The 15,887-nt window shown below is 45.7% G+C and overlaps 1 protein-coding gene across 4 annotated transcripts in view; it reads left to right on the top strand.

Annotated features, from left to right (window-relative positions):
• Positions 1-12,707, top strand: part of LOC124002518 (death-inducer obliterator 1-like) — a 29,675-nt gene extending 16,968 nt beyond the window's left edge. For all 4 annotated transcript variants that reach the window (XM_046309967.1, XM_046309966.1, XM_046309965.1 and 1 more), the window contains 9 exons: positions 2,778-3,309; positions 3,510-3,669; positions 3,987-4,103; positions 4,425-4,580; positions 5,000-5,153; positions 5,309-5,952; positions 6,205-6,294; positions 6,391-6,586; positions 8,084-12,707. In XM_046309967.1, coding sequence (XP_046165923.1) covers positions 2,778-3,309; positions 3,510-3,669; positions 3,987-4,103; positions 4,425-4,580; positions 5,000-5,153; positions 5,309-5,952; positions 6,205-6,294; positions 6,391-6,586; positions 8,084-12,165 — 6,131 coding nt within the window. In that variant the 3' untranslated portion in view covers positions 12,166-12,707. The remainder of the gene's footprint in view (positions 1-2,777; positions 3,310-3,509; positions 3,670-3,986; positions 4,104-4,424; positions 4,581-4,999; positions 5,154-5,308; positions 5,953-6,204; positions 6,295-6,390; positions 6,587-8,083) is intronic.
• Positions 12,708-15,887: the final 3,180 nt, after the last annotated feature.

Genomic DNA, 15,887 nt, shown 5'->3' with positions numbered 1-15,887 from the left:
TCTTTGAAAAACCACGCTGTTTGCCCATTATAAATGTGGTTGTTATCATGGTGACGTAATGGCTTAGCTGAATGACCCATATCTGTGGGGAAAATTGTAATGACAATGGGTCCCCGAATGTATTCTGTGTATGTTGCCAGGGCATGGTTACTTAGTCAGGTATGCAGAGTGGGTAAGTACACATTGCAATGAATGGATACAAAGGTAAGTATTTTAGGATTTATTTTGAAAACTCTATTGTTAAAAAGAAAATCAGGAACCATGAACAAAACAATGGCTGGGGATTACTTGTGTAGATTCATATAAATCCTAGGTTACTGTATGCTGTTTGTGTGTTGGCACCCATGTGGTGCATATGAGTATCTCCATGTGCTCCTCTTGCTGTCCATCTGAAGGCAGTCCCTCCCTCTTCCCTCCAGCAGGTAGGTCTGTGATTTTTTTTATCCCATGATTTATACAGTGGACTATACAGAAATACAGCTCACTGCTGATTTAATTAAGCCTTAAGTTTCTTCAGCGCAGCCAAGGAAGTACATTTACATTTAAGTCATTTAGCAGACGCTCTTATCCAGAGCGACTTACAAGTATTCACTATTAGTTTTGTAAATAACGTGCTGGGTTTTAAAATAGTTTGCATTATTATTCATATTGAATGTCATGCATCCAAACTCCCTCTGCGACACTGGCAATAAAATAAAAGGTGTTAAGACAGATTTTGGATGCCTTGATTGATTATGGGAGAGGTCTTGGATTACTGGGGATGTCCTGGCCAGTTGCTCTGACAGCATGTGCTACAGATCTACACCATGCCAGGAGGAAGTGCAAGTCTGAAGCGGACAGACTGGGGAACAGCTGGGACAGGAAATCTATAGCTTCTTCTGCTGAGACAAGACCAGCTGAAGACACAGAAGCACAGAAGTATTAGAATGACTGCACAAGAAGAGTGGAAGACCACAGTCGTCATAAACTATACATAAAGAGTAGGGAGGCAGACTGTCACCTAAAAGTTATACCACACTTCTGATTTACTGATATGAAAATATATGAAAGATATATTTAGGGACAATTGAGTATATTTTTCACTATGAGGAACTCTGCTTTGGTTCCTAGCTTTATCCAGGTTACTTAAGAAGGCAGATATTACAGGTTGTGGATTTTTTGGAGTGTGAGGGCAGTCGCAAGGTATTTGGCAGTTCATGCTCTCAGGAGTCATCTTATCCACCATAATACCAGCTGTCTGTTACTCTCGACCTACATGGATGTCATATGTGATTCACTCAACCTGCTCGCATGTCTATATCTTCTGATCCGTAATATCTTATTTTGCAGACATACAAGTTCTGATTATGACATTTTGATTGTTTGACAACGAGATCTATATTTTTTGGTACAAATCAGTCAACTTGAAATTGTCTCTCTTTGTATCACAGAGCAATTGTGTAGCTGGTGATGGCAGTAACATGTTCTCTTGATGGCACTCGGGTATTGCCGTTTTGCATGTACATCCCAAATTCTCATACTTTGGTAATGAGCAACACAGGCATGGCAGAAAAGCTTCATGTGCTTTAACAAAGGTAAAAACTAATATAGATGGTCATACAAATGTAATCTGTGCTAGTATGCACAACCCATGTCTGTTGAAGATGTTGCATTGATCTTAAATAGTTTTTAGTTAATTGAGGTTGGTAATATTCCTTGACAATACATATTTAGTCTTTGTTGAATTCTCATTAAATGTGTGTACCCCTGAAGGTAGATGGTGTTAGGACATCACTACACTGTTTTGTGTGCTAGCTTCACAGCTCTACTGTTTGTTTGCTAGCTTCACAGCTCTACTTTCAGTGGTGAACATATCCAATTGTAGGTGGTTAGTATGAAGATATATAATGTTCAGGCATTATCTTCCTTGACATGGTAAGTTCCAAGTTCAGTTGAACTTTTGGGAAACATTGTTCTTTTCTTTCAGGCCACTTGATAGAGTGAGTCAACTGGTGGGATCTTCAAAGACCAAACAAAGGGAGAAACCAATAGAATTGTAGTTTTGTGGAGAAATCTCTGTACCCAGTGACTTTCCACACAGGGTGTCTTTGGACACATCTAGTATCTTTTCTTATCTAATGGGTTGTTGATTGGGGTCCAGTGTTGTAGCTCAGGAACAGATGTAAAATGTTGGTTATGCAGGCACCATTCATATCAGAGAGCACTGTTGCTTAGTACACAGTCAGGCCTGTGACAATTTAGTCAGCTCATCCTTTCTGATAAGACTGAAGTGTTGAGTTTTGCCGACATTCTTCATGAAAAGGATTATCGCCATTTCAACTGATGTTAAGAGGATTGAAATTGCAACGCCAACATGTTGGCGATACATTTTTGCCGGAGAATAATGGAGATTTCTAAGTTCTAACTTTCTGTTTATATTTATTCAACCCATTGTTGTATGTGTGCATATTGTTGGCTTTTTCAGTGTGTGGAAAGATGTATTTAACCAGGTTTATTTTGTTTCTAATGTCAAGGTATTTATTTCTACATCCAACAAAGAGAGGAGGTCCTGTCTTCAAATCACCAATGTTTAGTGTTTTTTGTATGCATTCTGGTCAGATGCTGTCTGACAGTCGGTCATTAAGTGAATCTAAGTGGGGATATCTTATACCACCCCAAGATCACATTGAATATTCATACATGTCCTAAATTCTGAATTCTATTTACTTGACATTATGTTTATGATGGTTCACATACTGTTTGTACTTGTTTAAAAGAAGTTGTTTTATCCTCCGCAGCTCCTGAAAAGGAGAGTGAAGAGGACCAGAGTGAGAAGGAACCAACCCCTCCTGAGAAGAAGTCTCCTGCTTCCACAGCACCGCTCAAAGGAGGAAAGAAGTCTCCTGGCCCCAAAGTATTAAAGCTATACACCAGACGCAATAAACCAGCAACTCCAGTCAGCAGTGCTAAGGCACCAAAGAAACAACCATATCCCACTCCTAGCAAAACAACTAAATCCAAGAAACCACCACCACCCCCTGCTGTCCTGACCCCTTCTGCCCCTGGCTCTCTAGACTCCCCACGACATCACGTCACAGGGGCCCTGAGGGTCGGCAAGTCCAGCTTTACCATCCCTAAGAAGCAGGCCCAGCCCCAGCAGAGAGACTCCTTAGGCCGTAGTCCCTCCAGAATCCCGTCTTCACCAGCCCCCTCCTCCCGACGCCCTGAGCCAGCCACTTTAGCACCTTCCATGATGTGCCCGACGGCTCCGCCAAACAACCAGATGAGACAGAACATCCGCCGCTCGCTCACAGACATCCTATACAAGAGGTGTGTACCCCATAAGTTTATTGGAGAGAATAGTTTGTATTGTTTTGTGAACTTCATGCTACCTAAGGTCATTCATCTGAATGTTTATATTTCTAAAAGAATAAGACTGTTGTAGGCCAATGGGAAATGGATTTGCCTGAAATCTTTATTTATTTATTTTTTAGCTCTAAATGTGAGTTGTAATCTCATTGTCCCACCAGGGTGAGTGACAGTGATGATTTGAATATGTCTGAGAACGAGGTGGGAAAACTGGCTGTCAACATTGAGAAGGAGATGTTCAACCTCTGCTTGTGCACGGACAGCAAGTACAAGAACAAGTACAGGGGCCTCATGTTCAACCTGAAGGACCCCAAAAACAAGGTCAGTCCACAGAAACACTGACTTGGGCTCTTTTGGGTCTGCAGAAGAGACTAGTCAAGTGATAAGTTGTGTATGCTAAACCAAATATGCTGAATGTTGGAAAGCCATGTACATTTTAATGACAAACTGTCTTTCTATATTATAGTAATGCATTGTTGGTATGTGGGTAAATTAACTTACAACATGAATTGATCGTGAGTCATGAATTTGATTTAAATTAATCTGCTGAATATTGGAAGTTATGCTCACTCCAACCCAGATGCGCAGCCTACCAGACCTAGAATTATGTGAATGACAGTGTGTTGTGCTTGTCTCAGGGCCTTTTCTACAGGGTGGTCTGGGGAGAGGTCAGCCCCTTCAGGTTGGTGAGGCTGAGTGCAGATGAGCTGCTCTCCAAAGAGATCTCAGAGTGGAGGAAGCCTGACACTACTGAGGTAAGAGAACATGATAATGGAAATCAATAATTCTATGAACAGAGCAATACTTGGAATTTCATTGATTGTGCAACTAAATATCACTACTCAAGAGACCATATCATTAGCCTTATATTCCCATATATTCGCTACAGACACTTCTGTAGCTCAGTTGGTAGAGCATGGCGCTTGTAACGCCAGGGTAGTGGGTTCGATCCCCGGGACCACCCATACGTAGAATGTATGCACACATGACTGTAAGTCGCTTTGGATAAAAGCGTCTGCTAAATGGCATATATTATATTATATTACTAAGTTGATGACCTATGTTGTATCCCATAGGCTCCCAGCGCTAGATCCCAGACAGGGCAGTCCAAATCGAGCCATAGGCAGGATGCTGGCCCCCCTGATGTGGACATGGAGGATGCTCCTCCAATGTCTGATGGAGATGTATGTATCTCTGGCACCTCCCCATCTCCTCGCATGGCATCTGCTGCAGTAAGTGGTGGTTTTGTCTTTCATCTTTATGTTCCCTGCGTAAAACTGAAAACATGCTATGCTGGGTGGCTAACATTTGGGTAATATATTGTGGTTTTACAGTTGAATTATCTTGTCAACCTGTCCTATCCTTCTTTAAACTGTCCCTTTGTCCTACTGAAGCTCATTGCCATCTGCCCCACACCCTTGCATCACTCAAATCACACCCACTGTGCATAAATGTAGCTATTGTTTTACAGTTGATCTAATGATTCATGTATCAGAACTTTATTGCCATGCAGCAAATGGTTGTTGAGAATAATTTTGGTATTCAGGCCCTCATCAGATTTGGCTATGGTTTATGTGCTATTTTGAGAATCCATTGAAGGTCATTTTGTAGATTTGACTGTCTCTCTGTTCTCCTTTTCCAATGTGTTCAGGAACAAGATGAAGCTGGCTCCACTCCCTTCTCTGGCTCAGTTCAGGCTGGGGTGAAGAGTGGCAGTGCCCTGCCAGATATCTTCAGCATGATGCGGGACACCACGGCCGAACACAGGGCCCATCTCTTTGACCTCAACTGCAAAATCTGTACAGGTAATAATGAATGAGAGGGTGAAGTGTTTTGATGGTATGTAAGAAACGGTGGCATATGTCCCTCAAAGATCTGAGGAAATATCTTAATTCCTATTACTCCATGCTTCACTTAGTGGATTTGAAGGTTTAAGCAGCCTCTGTCTCCTCTCTTCCAGGCCAGAAGTCTGCAGACGATGAACCAGCAGCCAAGAAGGCCAAACTCTCCAAGAAGCCCGAGGTGAGGCAAGAGGTGAGACGCTTGCCCAGGTCCTCCTCATGTGAAGGTGCCCCGGTCAATTATCCCGGCAGTGAGGCACCAGTCCCTGACCCCCTGCCCTACCATGAAGACGCAAGCATCATGTTGCCTCCACCCCAGACCCCAGCCCCTGTCACTGTACCAGCCGTCTCCTCTGTCAGCATCACCCGCAGAGATCCCCGCATGGCAAGACACAGCTCTGGAGTGACGGTCACCCACTCAGCTCCAGACACCTCCATGGTGGCACCAATCTCAACAGATACCTATTCAAGACCCATTCCAACAGAGTCCTATTCAAGAACTATCCCAGCAGAGCCCGCTCCGGTTGTAGTGATGGAGGTGGTGCCCAAGGGGCCCCTCCCCATGCCCCCGGCTCCTCCACCCTCCATCCCCAGGCCTGTCATGCAAAAAGCTGCCTCGTCAGAGCCTCCCCCAGAGGGTGAGACCGCCATCTTCCTCCATAGTCAGGAGATGATGTGGAAAGGATTCGTCAACATGCACACCGTGGCTAAGTTTGTCACTAAAGCGTACCTGGTCTCAGGAACCTTTGAGCACCTGAAAGAGGTTGGTTATTCATTTGTTTGAAAAAAACTTAGGTCAAGGGTAGGTTTTTTTATGTGAGCTAAGAAAAAACACATCGTAGAACTAATAACTCAGTCACTGACAACATGACAGCTGTTATATTTTAATCATAGTGAAACTTCAACTCAATTTTGACCAGAATACATGTATTACTTGTTTCATCTGGTTGTGAATAGGTGTGGTAATAATGTCATCAGAGTTCAACACAAAGGTGACATTGTTAATCCTGTACAGGATCTACCTGACACCATCCACATCGGAGGCCGAATCTCCCCCAGCACCGTGTGGGACTATGTGGGGAAACTAAAAACGTCACTGTCCAAGGTAAAGCTGTTCACCATGAGATATTTATAAACAACCTACTTCCTGGTTGAGGACCATAAGGTCATACCTCTCTCTTTGGGTTTGCCCTGTCCCCAGGAGCTGTGTCTGATCCGGTTCCATCCAGCCACAGAGGAGGAGGAGGTGGCCTATGTCTCTCTCTTCTCTTATTTCAGTAGCAGGAAGCGCTTTGGAGTGGTCGCCAACAACAACCGCCGCATCAAAGACCTATACCTCATCCCCCTGAGCTCCAAGGACCCTCTGCCCTCCAAACTGTTACCCTTCGATGGGCCAGGTAAGCATCTGCAGGGAGACACAGAGGCCTCTGATAACCCACACACTGGTTCCAATATGATGTGTCAATATACCTGAACATAATTAAGTTAGGAAAGATGTCAGTCTATAGTTTATTTCTGAGTGGTAAGTATCTTCAGGGTTTAGTTAGTTAGTTTTCTCTGTGTGAAATGAGAGCTTGTTTCATGAAGTTGATTTATGATATACACTGTAGGGGGCGATCATGCACTTTTGTTGTTGCCTTCCTCCATGAACATCCCTCTGTACTTTTTCTGTACTTTGTGTATATTATCTTGTATCACATGTCTGTCTTAAATAAAGGATGTTGTGCATCACAGGTTGGTGCCACCTTAGATGTCAGTCTCAGCCTGTTGTTTTTAAGGCTCACCTTTTATTCTGCACTGTAGATACTCCAGTGAAAAATGTTTGGGTAATGATGTTGTTTCTGAAAATGACATCTGCCACAGTATGTTACATTTAAAGTGTTCTACACTGCAACTTGGTGTACTGCATTAGTGGATCTCCAGTACTTACATGTCATAACTGAAGCGGCAGCACCTGACCTGCACCTGCACCTAGCCCATCCCATACCACAAACTGAATGCCTGGGGAGCCAGGGTAAGTTATCCTGAGAGAGGTCCAGCTCAGTGAGCCCTGGACAGAGATTGGCCCACTTATGTTGCTGTTTTCAAGAAGATTAAGGACAAGAATAATCTATGGCTTTCAACCACATGTCAGACTGAATTTAAGAATCAAGAAACACACATCCATTTAGTTTGTCAGCAGAGGTTGGGTTGGTATGTGTCATTAAAAACGTAAGCTGAGTGCAATGCACTGAACAACAAATATGTTGTATTTTTTATATGGCATCGTAAAGAATATGTGTCAATGTCCACTTATTTACTGACTTCATGAGAATGCATACTAATGACAATCTAGGAAGAAGAAAAGCTTTTTGAAACTGGTGAATGTGAGTGTTTGTGTAACTGAAGGGTGATGAGGTTGTTTGATCAAACAGGAACATGTAGTTTAATGCAGTGCACAGACAGTCATATTTCTCAAAGTATGATGGGAAGTTTGACTGCTCAGCATTGTGATGATTCTTACTACTTTTCGGAAGGTTGTCTGTGTTCTACAATAGTTTTTTTGTATTCTTTTGACACATTCATATTACATTGAATGGTTATACTTTTACCTGATTATACAGGTGGCATTGTTTGCTCATGTTATTGATTGTTTGAACAATTCAAAATGGAAAGTGAAGACCACAGCTTGACTTTAAATCAACACTTTTTTGTGATCTGTTTTTGAAATCCTATGTTGCTGTCATATTAGGGGGTGTTTGAAATAAGCTATCGTTTCACTTCAAACACATCTGTGTCTCTGGAAATGTTTCTTCTTCTAGTTGAGATATGCAGTATACAAGTATGTGAGTGGATACATATGTTCTAGAATGTTTTTTATTCCATTTTCATTACTTTACCTTTCTGTCTTGTAGGTCTTGAGCCAGCGCGCCCTAACCTCCTCCTCGGCTTGGTGATCTGTCAGAAGGAGAAGAAGCGTGCTGTAGCCTCCTTTGAGACTGAAGAGAAGCGTTCCATGACCCAAATCAGAGACCTAGATGACACAGGCCTTCCAAAACCAACCTCAGCCATCAAGGCTGAAGTGAAAGCAGAGAAAGCCTTGCGGTACACCCAAGATCTTCCCTTCAACACATCCCCCCCAGGTACACCTCCCCCTCTCAGCTCCTCAGAGACCTCATCCACCTCCATGGCAGCCTCATCAGTGCTGTCCTTCCTGTCTTCTGTCAAAGCCCCTGCTACAGGCAGAGAGTCACCTTCCTCCAGCTCTGCCGCATCCTCTGCTACCAATGCCACCCCCCTTCAGACCATCCTGAAGACTTTGTTTGGGAACAAGATGCATGACTCTGAGGCCTCCATGTCCCCTTCTGAGCATGGTGCTGTTGACGTCTCAGCTGGCCCCGCTACTCTGCTTGATCCCATCGTTCAGCAGTTTGGACAGATTTCTAAGAAGAAGCAGGTGGAGGAGGATGAGGATGACCGACCATATGACCCAGAGGAAGAGTATGACCCAGGTATGGGCTATGGAGCACCCCAGAAGTTAGTTAAAGAACCTGAGGTCATCAAGCAGCCAGAGGCTACGGATCTGGACGATGTGGCCTATGATCCGGAGGATGACACCATCTTTGAGGAGGTCAGGACTGATGTCCCTGGTCAAGCCAGGGCCGCACCTGGAGGTCTGACCGAACAGCAGAAAATGCTGGAGGATCTCAACAAACAGATTGAGGAGCAGAAACGTCAGCTTGAGGAGCAGGAGGAATCGATCTACCAACCAGGGTCAACCACAGGGACATCAGCTGCCTCGTTCTCAGTCATTGACAGCTTGATCTCTCAGCCATCCCTACTGGCCAACAGTCAGCTTCTGCAGCTGGGAAAAAAGGTTGATGAGTTGATGAAATCCTCCTCTGCTGCCGCTCCTTTGATTAACCAGAGAAGGGACCCAAGGCAGAGCAGGGACCCCAGGCCGAGCAGAGACCCCAGGAGGCTAACCTCAGACTCGATAGAAAAAGAAGAGACAACTCTTCCTGCTCCTGTCACAGCCACCACGCAACCACCACAGACTGATGTCCAAGAACCAGAAACACCACTTTCCCAAGAAGAGGTTATAACAGAATCTCTTCCCTTCCTGGAATCAGACACAACAGGGGAGTCCATTCCCCTGTTAGGTGAGAGTGTAGAACCTGATATGGAGGTCAATTACGTGGAGAAACTAACTGTGGAATCGGAGGAAGTTGACCCAACCAAGAGTGACTTTGACAAATACAGTATTTGGCCAAATGCAGCCAGCATTTTAAAAACAGGAGAGATTTCTAATTCTGAGCAGAACAGTCAAGAGTCTACGTCCTCTGGCTACTTCAAGATGTCCGCAAACAGCTCCTCAGCTTCACCTACAATTAATGTACTGTCTCAGAATGTTACCCAGGATAGCTCCACCCTGATGGACACCCAATCCTCCCACATGTTACACATGGAAACATCAGGCTACATGGACTATGGAGCTCCTCCTGACGTTGCTCCAACAGCCACCTTCCCACCCCACCTTGGACCCCCACCGATGCAGGGTCCACCTCCAATGCTTGGACCACCACCCATGCAGAGTATTCCTTCCTTGTCAGGCTCTCTTCCTATGCAGAGACCTCTACCCATACCGGTTCCTTCACCCATGCAAGTGGAGAGTGACCAGTCTCAGTACTCTCAGTATGGGCCAACTCCTGCTGCTTACCCTCCCTATCAGAACCAGTGGGGTGGCTCTCAGCAGCAGTATGAGGCACCCCTTGGACCTCCACTCCAGACCATGATGCAACCCAGAGGACCCCCTCCATTCCAACCGATGGGCCAGAGAGCTCCACCTCCCCAGATGTTCAATGCACCCATGGGTTCCCTGGCTCCACGGCACATGGGGCAACAAGGCCCACCTCCAGGCCAGTTCATGGAGGGCCATGGCCTTCCCCCACCTCCTACTTTTGATGGGCAAAATGGTTTAGCTCCAACAAGGTTCACTGGACCCCCTCCTCCATTCAACTTCCCTGGACCCAGAGGCCCCCCTCCTCCCTTCACAGGTCCTCCCCCAGGCCACTTTGACAGAGGACCCCCTCCATTGCACTTCCCCGGACCCAGAGGTCCTCCACCTTCTCATTTTGGCGATCATGGGTCCCAAGCACCCATGATCGACCCACCAAGAGGCCCTGTAGACCAGTACAACAATGCCAGTGTTGGTTCCTACCAGCAGAGCATGGACCATCACCAGGGTCAGACCCCTCCACACATGTACAAAGACAACCAGGCTCCCCCACCAGGCCCCTCTTACAGAGGACCTCCACACTACCAGTATGAGGGGCGGAGAGGCGCGCCTCCCAGTGGAGATGTGGGTGAACAGCATTTCCATCCACCTAACCAGTTTCGGGGATCTAGAGCACCCTCCCCACCACCACACAGGGGATCTTATGATGACCAGAGACAAGACCACCAGGGGGGCACACCTCAGCATTTCGGAGGACCTGACCGGTTTCGCCTTGACAATCCAGTAGACTTAAGACCAACCCGCCACAGTGGGCCACTGCTCCCGACCCCTCCAGAGGGCCCCATACCTCTACCAAACCGCATGAGGGGCCACAGCCCAGAGTCCCACAGGGATGACCACTGGCGACGACACTCGCCTGACATGAGAAGGAGCAGCTCCACCAGAGAGGGCTCAGAGCCCCGCGGTGGAGACAGTGCCAGTCGGTTTGAGGGTGGCCACAAAGACCGGGAGCCAATCCCTGTTTCCTCTGGGCTGTCTGAAAGGCAGAAGGATCTGTCTGAGGACCGCAGGAGGGAGAGGGACCGTGAGGGGCCCCATGGGGCCAGGCCATGGGACAGGAGCCAGAGCAAGCGCTGGAGCCGGGAGAGGGACAGAGGCAGGGAGAGAGACCGAGGAGAGAGGGAACGCAGCCGGGAGAGAGACCGCAGCAGAGGGAGGGCGGGAGAGCGACACAGGGTTCCAGAGGGAGAGCGGCACAGGGCTCCAGAGGGAGAGCGGCACAGGGCTCCAGAGGGAGAGCGGCACAGGGCTCCAGAGGGAGACGGGCACAGGGCTCCAGAGGGAGAGCGGCACAGGGCTCCAGAGGGAGACGGGCACAGGGCTCCAGAGGGAGACGGGCACAGGGCTCCAGAGGGAGACGGGCACAGGGCTCCAGAGGGAGACGGGCACAGGGCTCCAGAGGGAGAGCGGCACAGGGCTCCAGAGGGAGAGCGGCACAGGGCTCCAGAGGGAGAGCGGCACAGGGCTCCAGAGGGAGACGGGCACAGGGCTCCAGAGGGAGAGCGGCACAGGGCTCCAGAGGGAGAGCGGCACAGGGCTCCAGAGGGAGAGCGGCACAGGGCTCCAGAGGGAGAGCGGCACAGGGCTCCAGGGGGAGAGCGGCACAGGGCTCCAGGGGGAGACGGGCACAGGGCTCCAGGGGGAGACGGACACAGGGCTCCAGGGGGAGACGGACACAGGGCTCCAGGGGGAGACGGGCACAGGGCTCCAGAGGGAGACGGGCACAGGGCTCCAGAGGGAGACGGGCACAGGGCTCCAGAGGGAGAGCGGCACAGGGCTCCAGAGGGAGAGCGGCACAGGGCTCCAGGGGGAGACGGGCACAGGGCTCCAGAGACAGACAAGAGGAAGGACAAGGAGAGAGACCGTGACCGAGAAAGGGACAGAGTTAGGGGGAGAGAGCCTGACAGGAGAGACTACGACCGAGAGAGAGCCAGGAACAGAGACCGAGAGAGAGACAGAGAAAGGAAAAGAGACGGGACCAGGAGCAGAGACCGGGACAGAGGCAGGGAGAGAGAGCCTGACAGGAGAGAAAACGACAGAGACAGAGCACGGGACCGAGAAAGGGACAAAGACCGAGACCGCCGGGACAGGAGCAAGAGCAAAGAAAAGAGAGAAGACAAAAAAGAATCAAACAAATCTTATGTCCCAAAGGAGAATGATAAACCTGCAGAGGTGGAAAGTGATAAAAACACATCATAATGTCTTACTTCTGTAGACCACTTTTCTCTGTAGTAACTCAATCACCCTGTGACTTTCACTTTCAGCATCATAACTGTACATGTAAATAGACATTATTGTGAATGCTCTTGTAGTTGAAAGGTCTACACATTTTTGTATTCCTTTTGCCATTTTATACATTTTAACACATTTAAAGGAACTAATTGTGTGGTCTTAAGTATGATCCCATCTACCTTTCTCCTGTCAAAGTACCTTCACATGGTACAATAATCACATGAAAGTAACTCCCTTCCTTGTAATGTAGATATGAATGTATTTGTGTATATACTGGTATGTTTTTAATCACATTTTTCTAAGTAGAGAAATTATAAGCCATATATCTGGAGTGGATAATGTGAGAATTGAGGAAACACATTGATTGCTGTAGTCTAACGTATATGACAGTATGTGCTTATATGTTCACCAGTCAAGAACTGAAGGGTTGTATCTATAGTATTGCTAATTACAGTTAACAGTTGAAATGTCCTGATTTTGTTCAAACTTGGCCAATTAAACCTACTTTGACTACATATATCTTTGTCATTAATGGGTATTGTCTAACAGATTCTTTTATTGATTTGAGTTGCATGTAAATCAATGTCCGGTACATCCACTTCAGGACAATTGCCCTGAGCCTTGGCTTGCTACCTGCTACTCACACCAAATTGAGTCCGATCCAATCCAACATTTGGATGCACATGTGTGATCTGGAGGCATGTAACCAAAAGCAGTTTTCATGTAATCAGACAAACAAAAGCAATGTAGATTGGCCAATGATTGACTTCGTGAACAGAGAATGTACAGAATGTACATTATGCCTATTACATTTGCCTAAATATTTTTAGAGGATTCCAGTATAATTCTTCCAGAATATTGAGAACAGGAAGATGTCTGACTTACACCTCACCTCAGAGGCTGAAAAGAGAGATTTCGAACATATGGGCTCAGTTTATACATCATTCACAATTCTAAAATGGCAGGCACATACTTTTTTAAGGCACCTGCAGCCTATTTTAAACAATATATGTGATATCTTTTAAAGGGCAATTCTGACACTTTTCAACCGTATCTCCAGCGTCTACAGTGCATTTCTATGGTATGTGGTTAAAAAAGTTCTTAAAAAAGGCTTCTGACTCACAGAGTAGGATTAAAAGTTAAAAGGTGATTTGAAAAACCCGCATAGAGTTTCCAGCCCATGGGAGGGTATTTTCTTGCTCCCTACGTCACCGCAAATGTCATAGTGTTTGAAAACCAGTTTTTAAAATGTTTTAACTTTCCATGTCATCGGATAGGGCCTGGTTTCCCGATAGCGATTTAATTTAGGTTTACAAGTGTTTTAATAATGTATCTTGCCTACAACGGACAAAGATGCATCACACGTTTCCCAAAACCCCATGCAGTAAGAACGTTTGCAGAAAGTACGTTCGCTTGTGGTCTTTGGAGCATGTGTCGATACTGATAGGATCGAAAGAAAGGCAGCGCTCTTTTTATACGTTGCTTGTGTGTTAATTGCAAAAACATTGACAACGTATTTGTAGTCAACTTTGTTCTGAAACTGACGGATAAACCATTTGTTTCTATGTTTAGTGGAGATCTCTGTATAAATTGACGCGGCAGGGTAAAAAAGCATCTAGCGACGCACTTAACGTTAGCTGTTCTACGGGTGGTCTGAGGCAGACGTTAGATTACAACCGTTAAGTGCAACATTAATTAATAACAATGGTTTTGGGAAACAGCTCTGAGATTTAACGATGGTTCTACCCTGGGATGGGTCTTTAGGACATGGGTCTATGGCCTCAGCCTTAAAATGCTTTTGGGAAACCGGGCCCAGATCACACAGTTCTACCAAGATAGTTACCGTAATAAAATATATATCTATTGTTAGGGTTGCGTAAATTCGAATCTGGAATCAGGATAAATATAACAATGAGTCACCGATTGTATACTATGTATTTTTTATTAGCTAAGTAATAAATGGCAAATGCAACTTTCGTATATAAGGGCTCACTGTAATACCACGCAGGGCAGAACAGAGAACTGACAGTATTATTTATACTGTGATAGGCCAACCCGTCTGTTGGCCTATCACAGTAGAGGCTGGACGTGGTTTAAACTTGCTCAGCCTATTGCAGGCGGGTCTCCGCCTCTTGGCGCTTCTGTTGATAGATGTAACTGTTGCTGTGAAGAACATCCATGCACTCATGCTCCATACGGTTATCTCGCACCTGGCTCCTGTTATCTAACAAAAGACCGCTTGTTCTGCAACCCAACGCTCTGAATGTGCCACCCCCCAACTCATTGCGTCTTCTGTATTTTTCCATCATGAGAAAGGCCCATGGCCCTGAAGCTTTTAACAATGTTTCAAGTCAGCCATGTTGCATAACACATACAAGCCAACAGCAGATAATATTCAATCATATATATGGTAATGGCTATAATGTAAAACACAGGATCCAACACTATATAACAAATTAGCTGTCGTTTTTTATAAACTGTTAAATGGTTATACTATTTATACCTACACTAAAGTGGTTTATATAGTACCCAATTGTCATACTTGAGTAAAGGTAAAGATATCTTAATAGAAAATGACTCAAGTAAAAGTGAAAGTCAAATCAGTAAAATACTACTTGAGTAAAATTCTTAAAGTATTTGGTTTTAAATATACTCAAGTATCAGAAGTAAATGTAATTGCAAAAATGTATAACAAATACTTTCAAATTCCTTATATTAAGCAAACCAGACAGAACCATTACATGTTTGTCTGTTTTTATTTACGGATAGCCAGGTGCACACTCCAACACTCAAACATAATTCACAAACGAAGCATGTGTGTTTAGTGAGTCAGAGGCAGTAGGGATGACCAGGGATGTTCTCTTGATAAGTGCGTGAATTCGACCAAATTCCTGTCCGGCTAAGCATTCCAAATGTAACGAGTCCTTTTGGGTGTCATAAAATATATGGAGTAAAAAGTACATTATTTTCTTTAGGACTGTAGTAGAGTAAAAATGTAGTGGAGTAAAAACATAAATTGTAAAATAAAGTACAGATACTCCAAAAAACAACTTAAGTATTACTTTAAAGTTTGTTTACTTAAGTACTATACATCACTGATACTAAGTATACATAAGTCAATTATAATTTCATTATACTTTATTAAAATATCAAAATCTTCCCCTTCCCATTGGTACCTTATGAGGAGATAGCTCTATGGTTGGACCCTCAGTGGTCTGAACCTGGCTCTGGGATGAGTCTTTAGGACATGGGTCTATGGTTGGACCCTCAGTGGTCTGAACCTGGCTCTGGGATGAGTCTTTAGGACATGGGTCTATGGCTGGACCCTCAGTGGTCTGAACCTGGCTCTGGGATGAGTCTTTAGGACATGGGTCTATGGCTGGACCCTCAGTGGTCTGAACCTGGCTCTGGGATGAGTCTTTAGGACATGGGTCTATGGCTGGACCCTCAGTGGTCTGAACCTGGCTCTGGGATGAGTCTTTAGGACATGGGTCTATGGCTGGACCCTCAGTGGTCTGAACCTGGCTCTGGGATGAGTCTTTAGGACATGGGTCTATGGCTGGACCCTCAGTGGTCTGAACCTGGCTCTGGGATGAGTCTTTAGGACATGGGTCTATGGTTGGACCCTCAGTGGTCTGAACCTGGCTCTGGGATGAGTCTTTAGGACATGAGTCTATGGTTGGACCCTC

The sequence above is a fragment of the Oncorhynchus gorbuscha genome, linkage group LG18 (assembly GCF_021184085.1).
Source record: "Oncorhynchus gorbuscha isolate QuinsamMale2020 ecotype Even-year linkage group LG18, OgorEven_v1.0, whole genome shotgun sequence".
NCBI lineage: Eukaryota > Metazoa > Chordata > Actinopteri > Salmoniformes > Salmonidae > Oncorhynchus > Oncorhynchus gorbuscha.
This window is presented reverse-complemented; position numbering and strand designations above follow the sequence as displayed.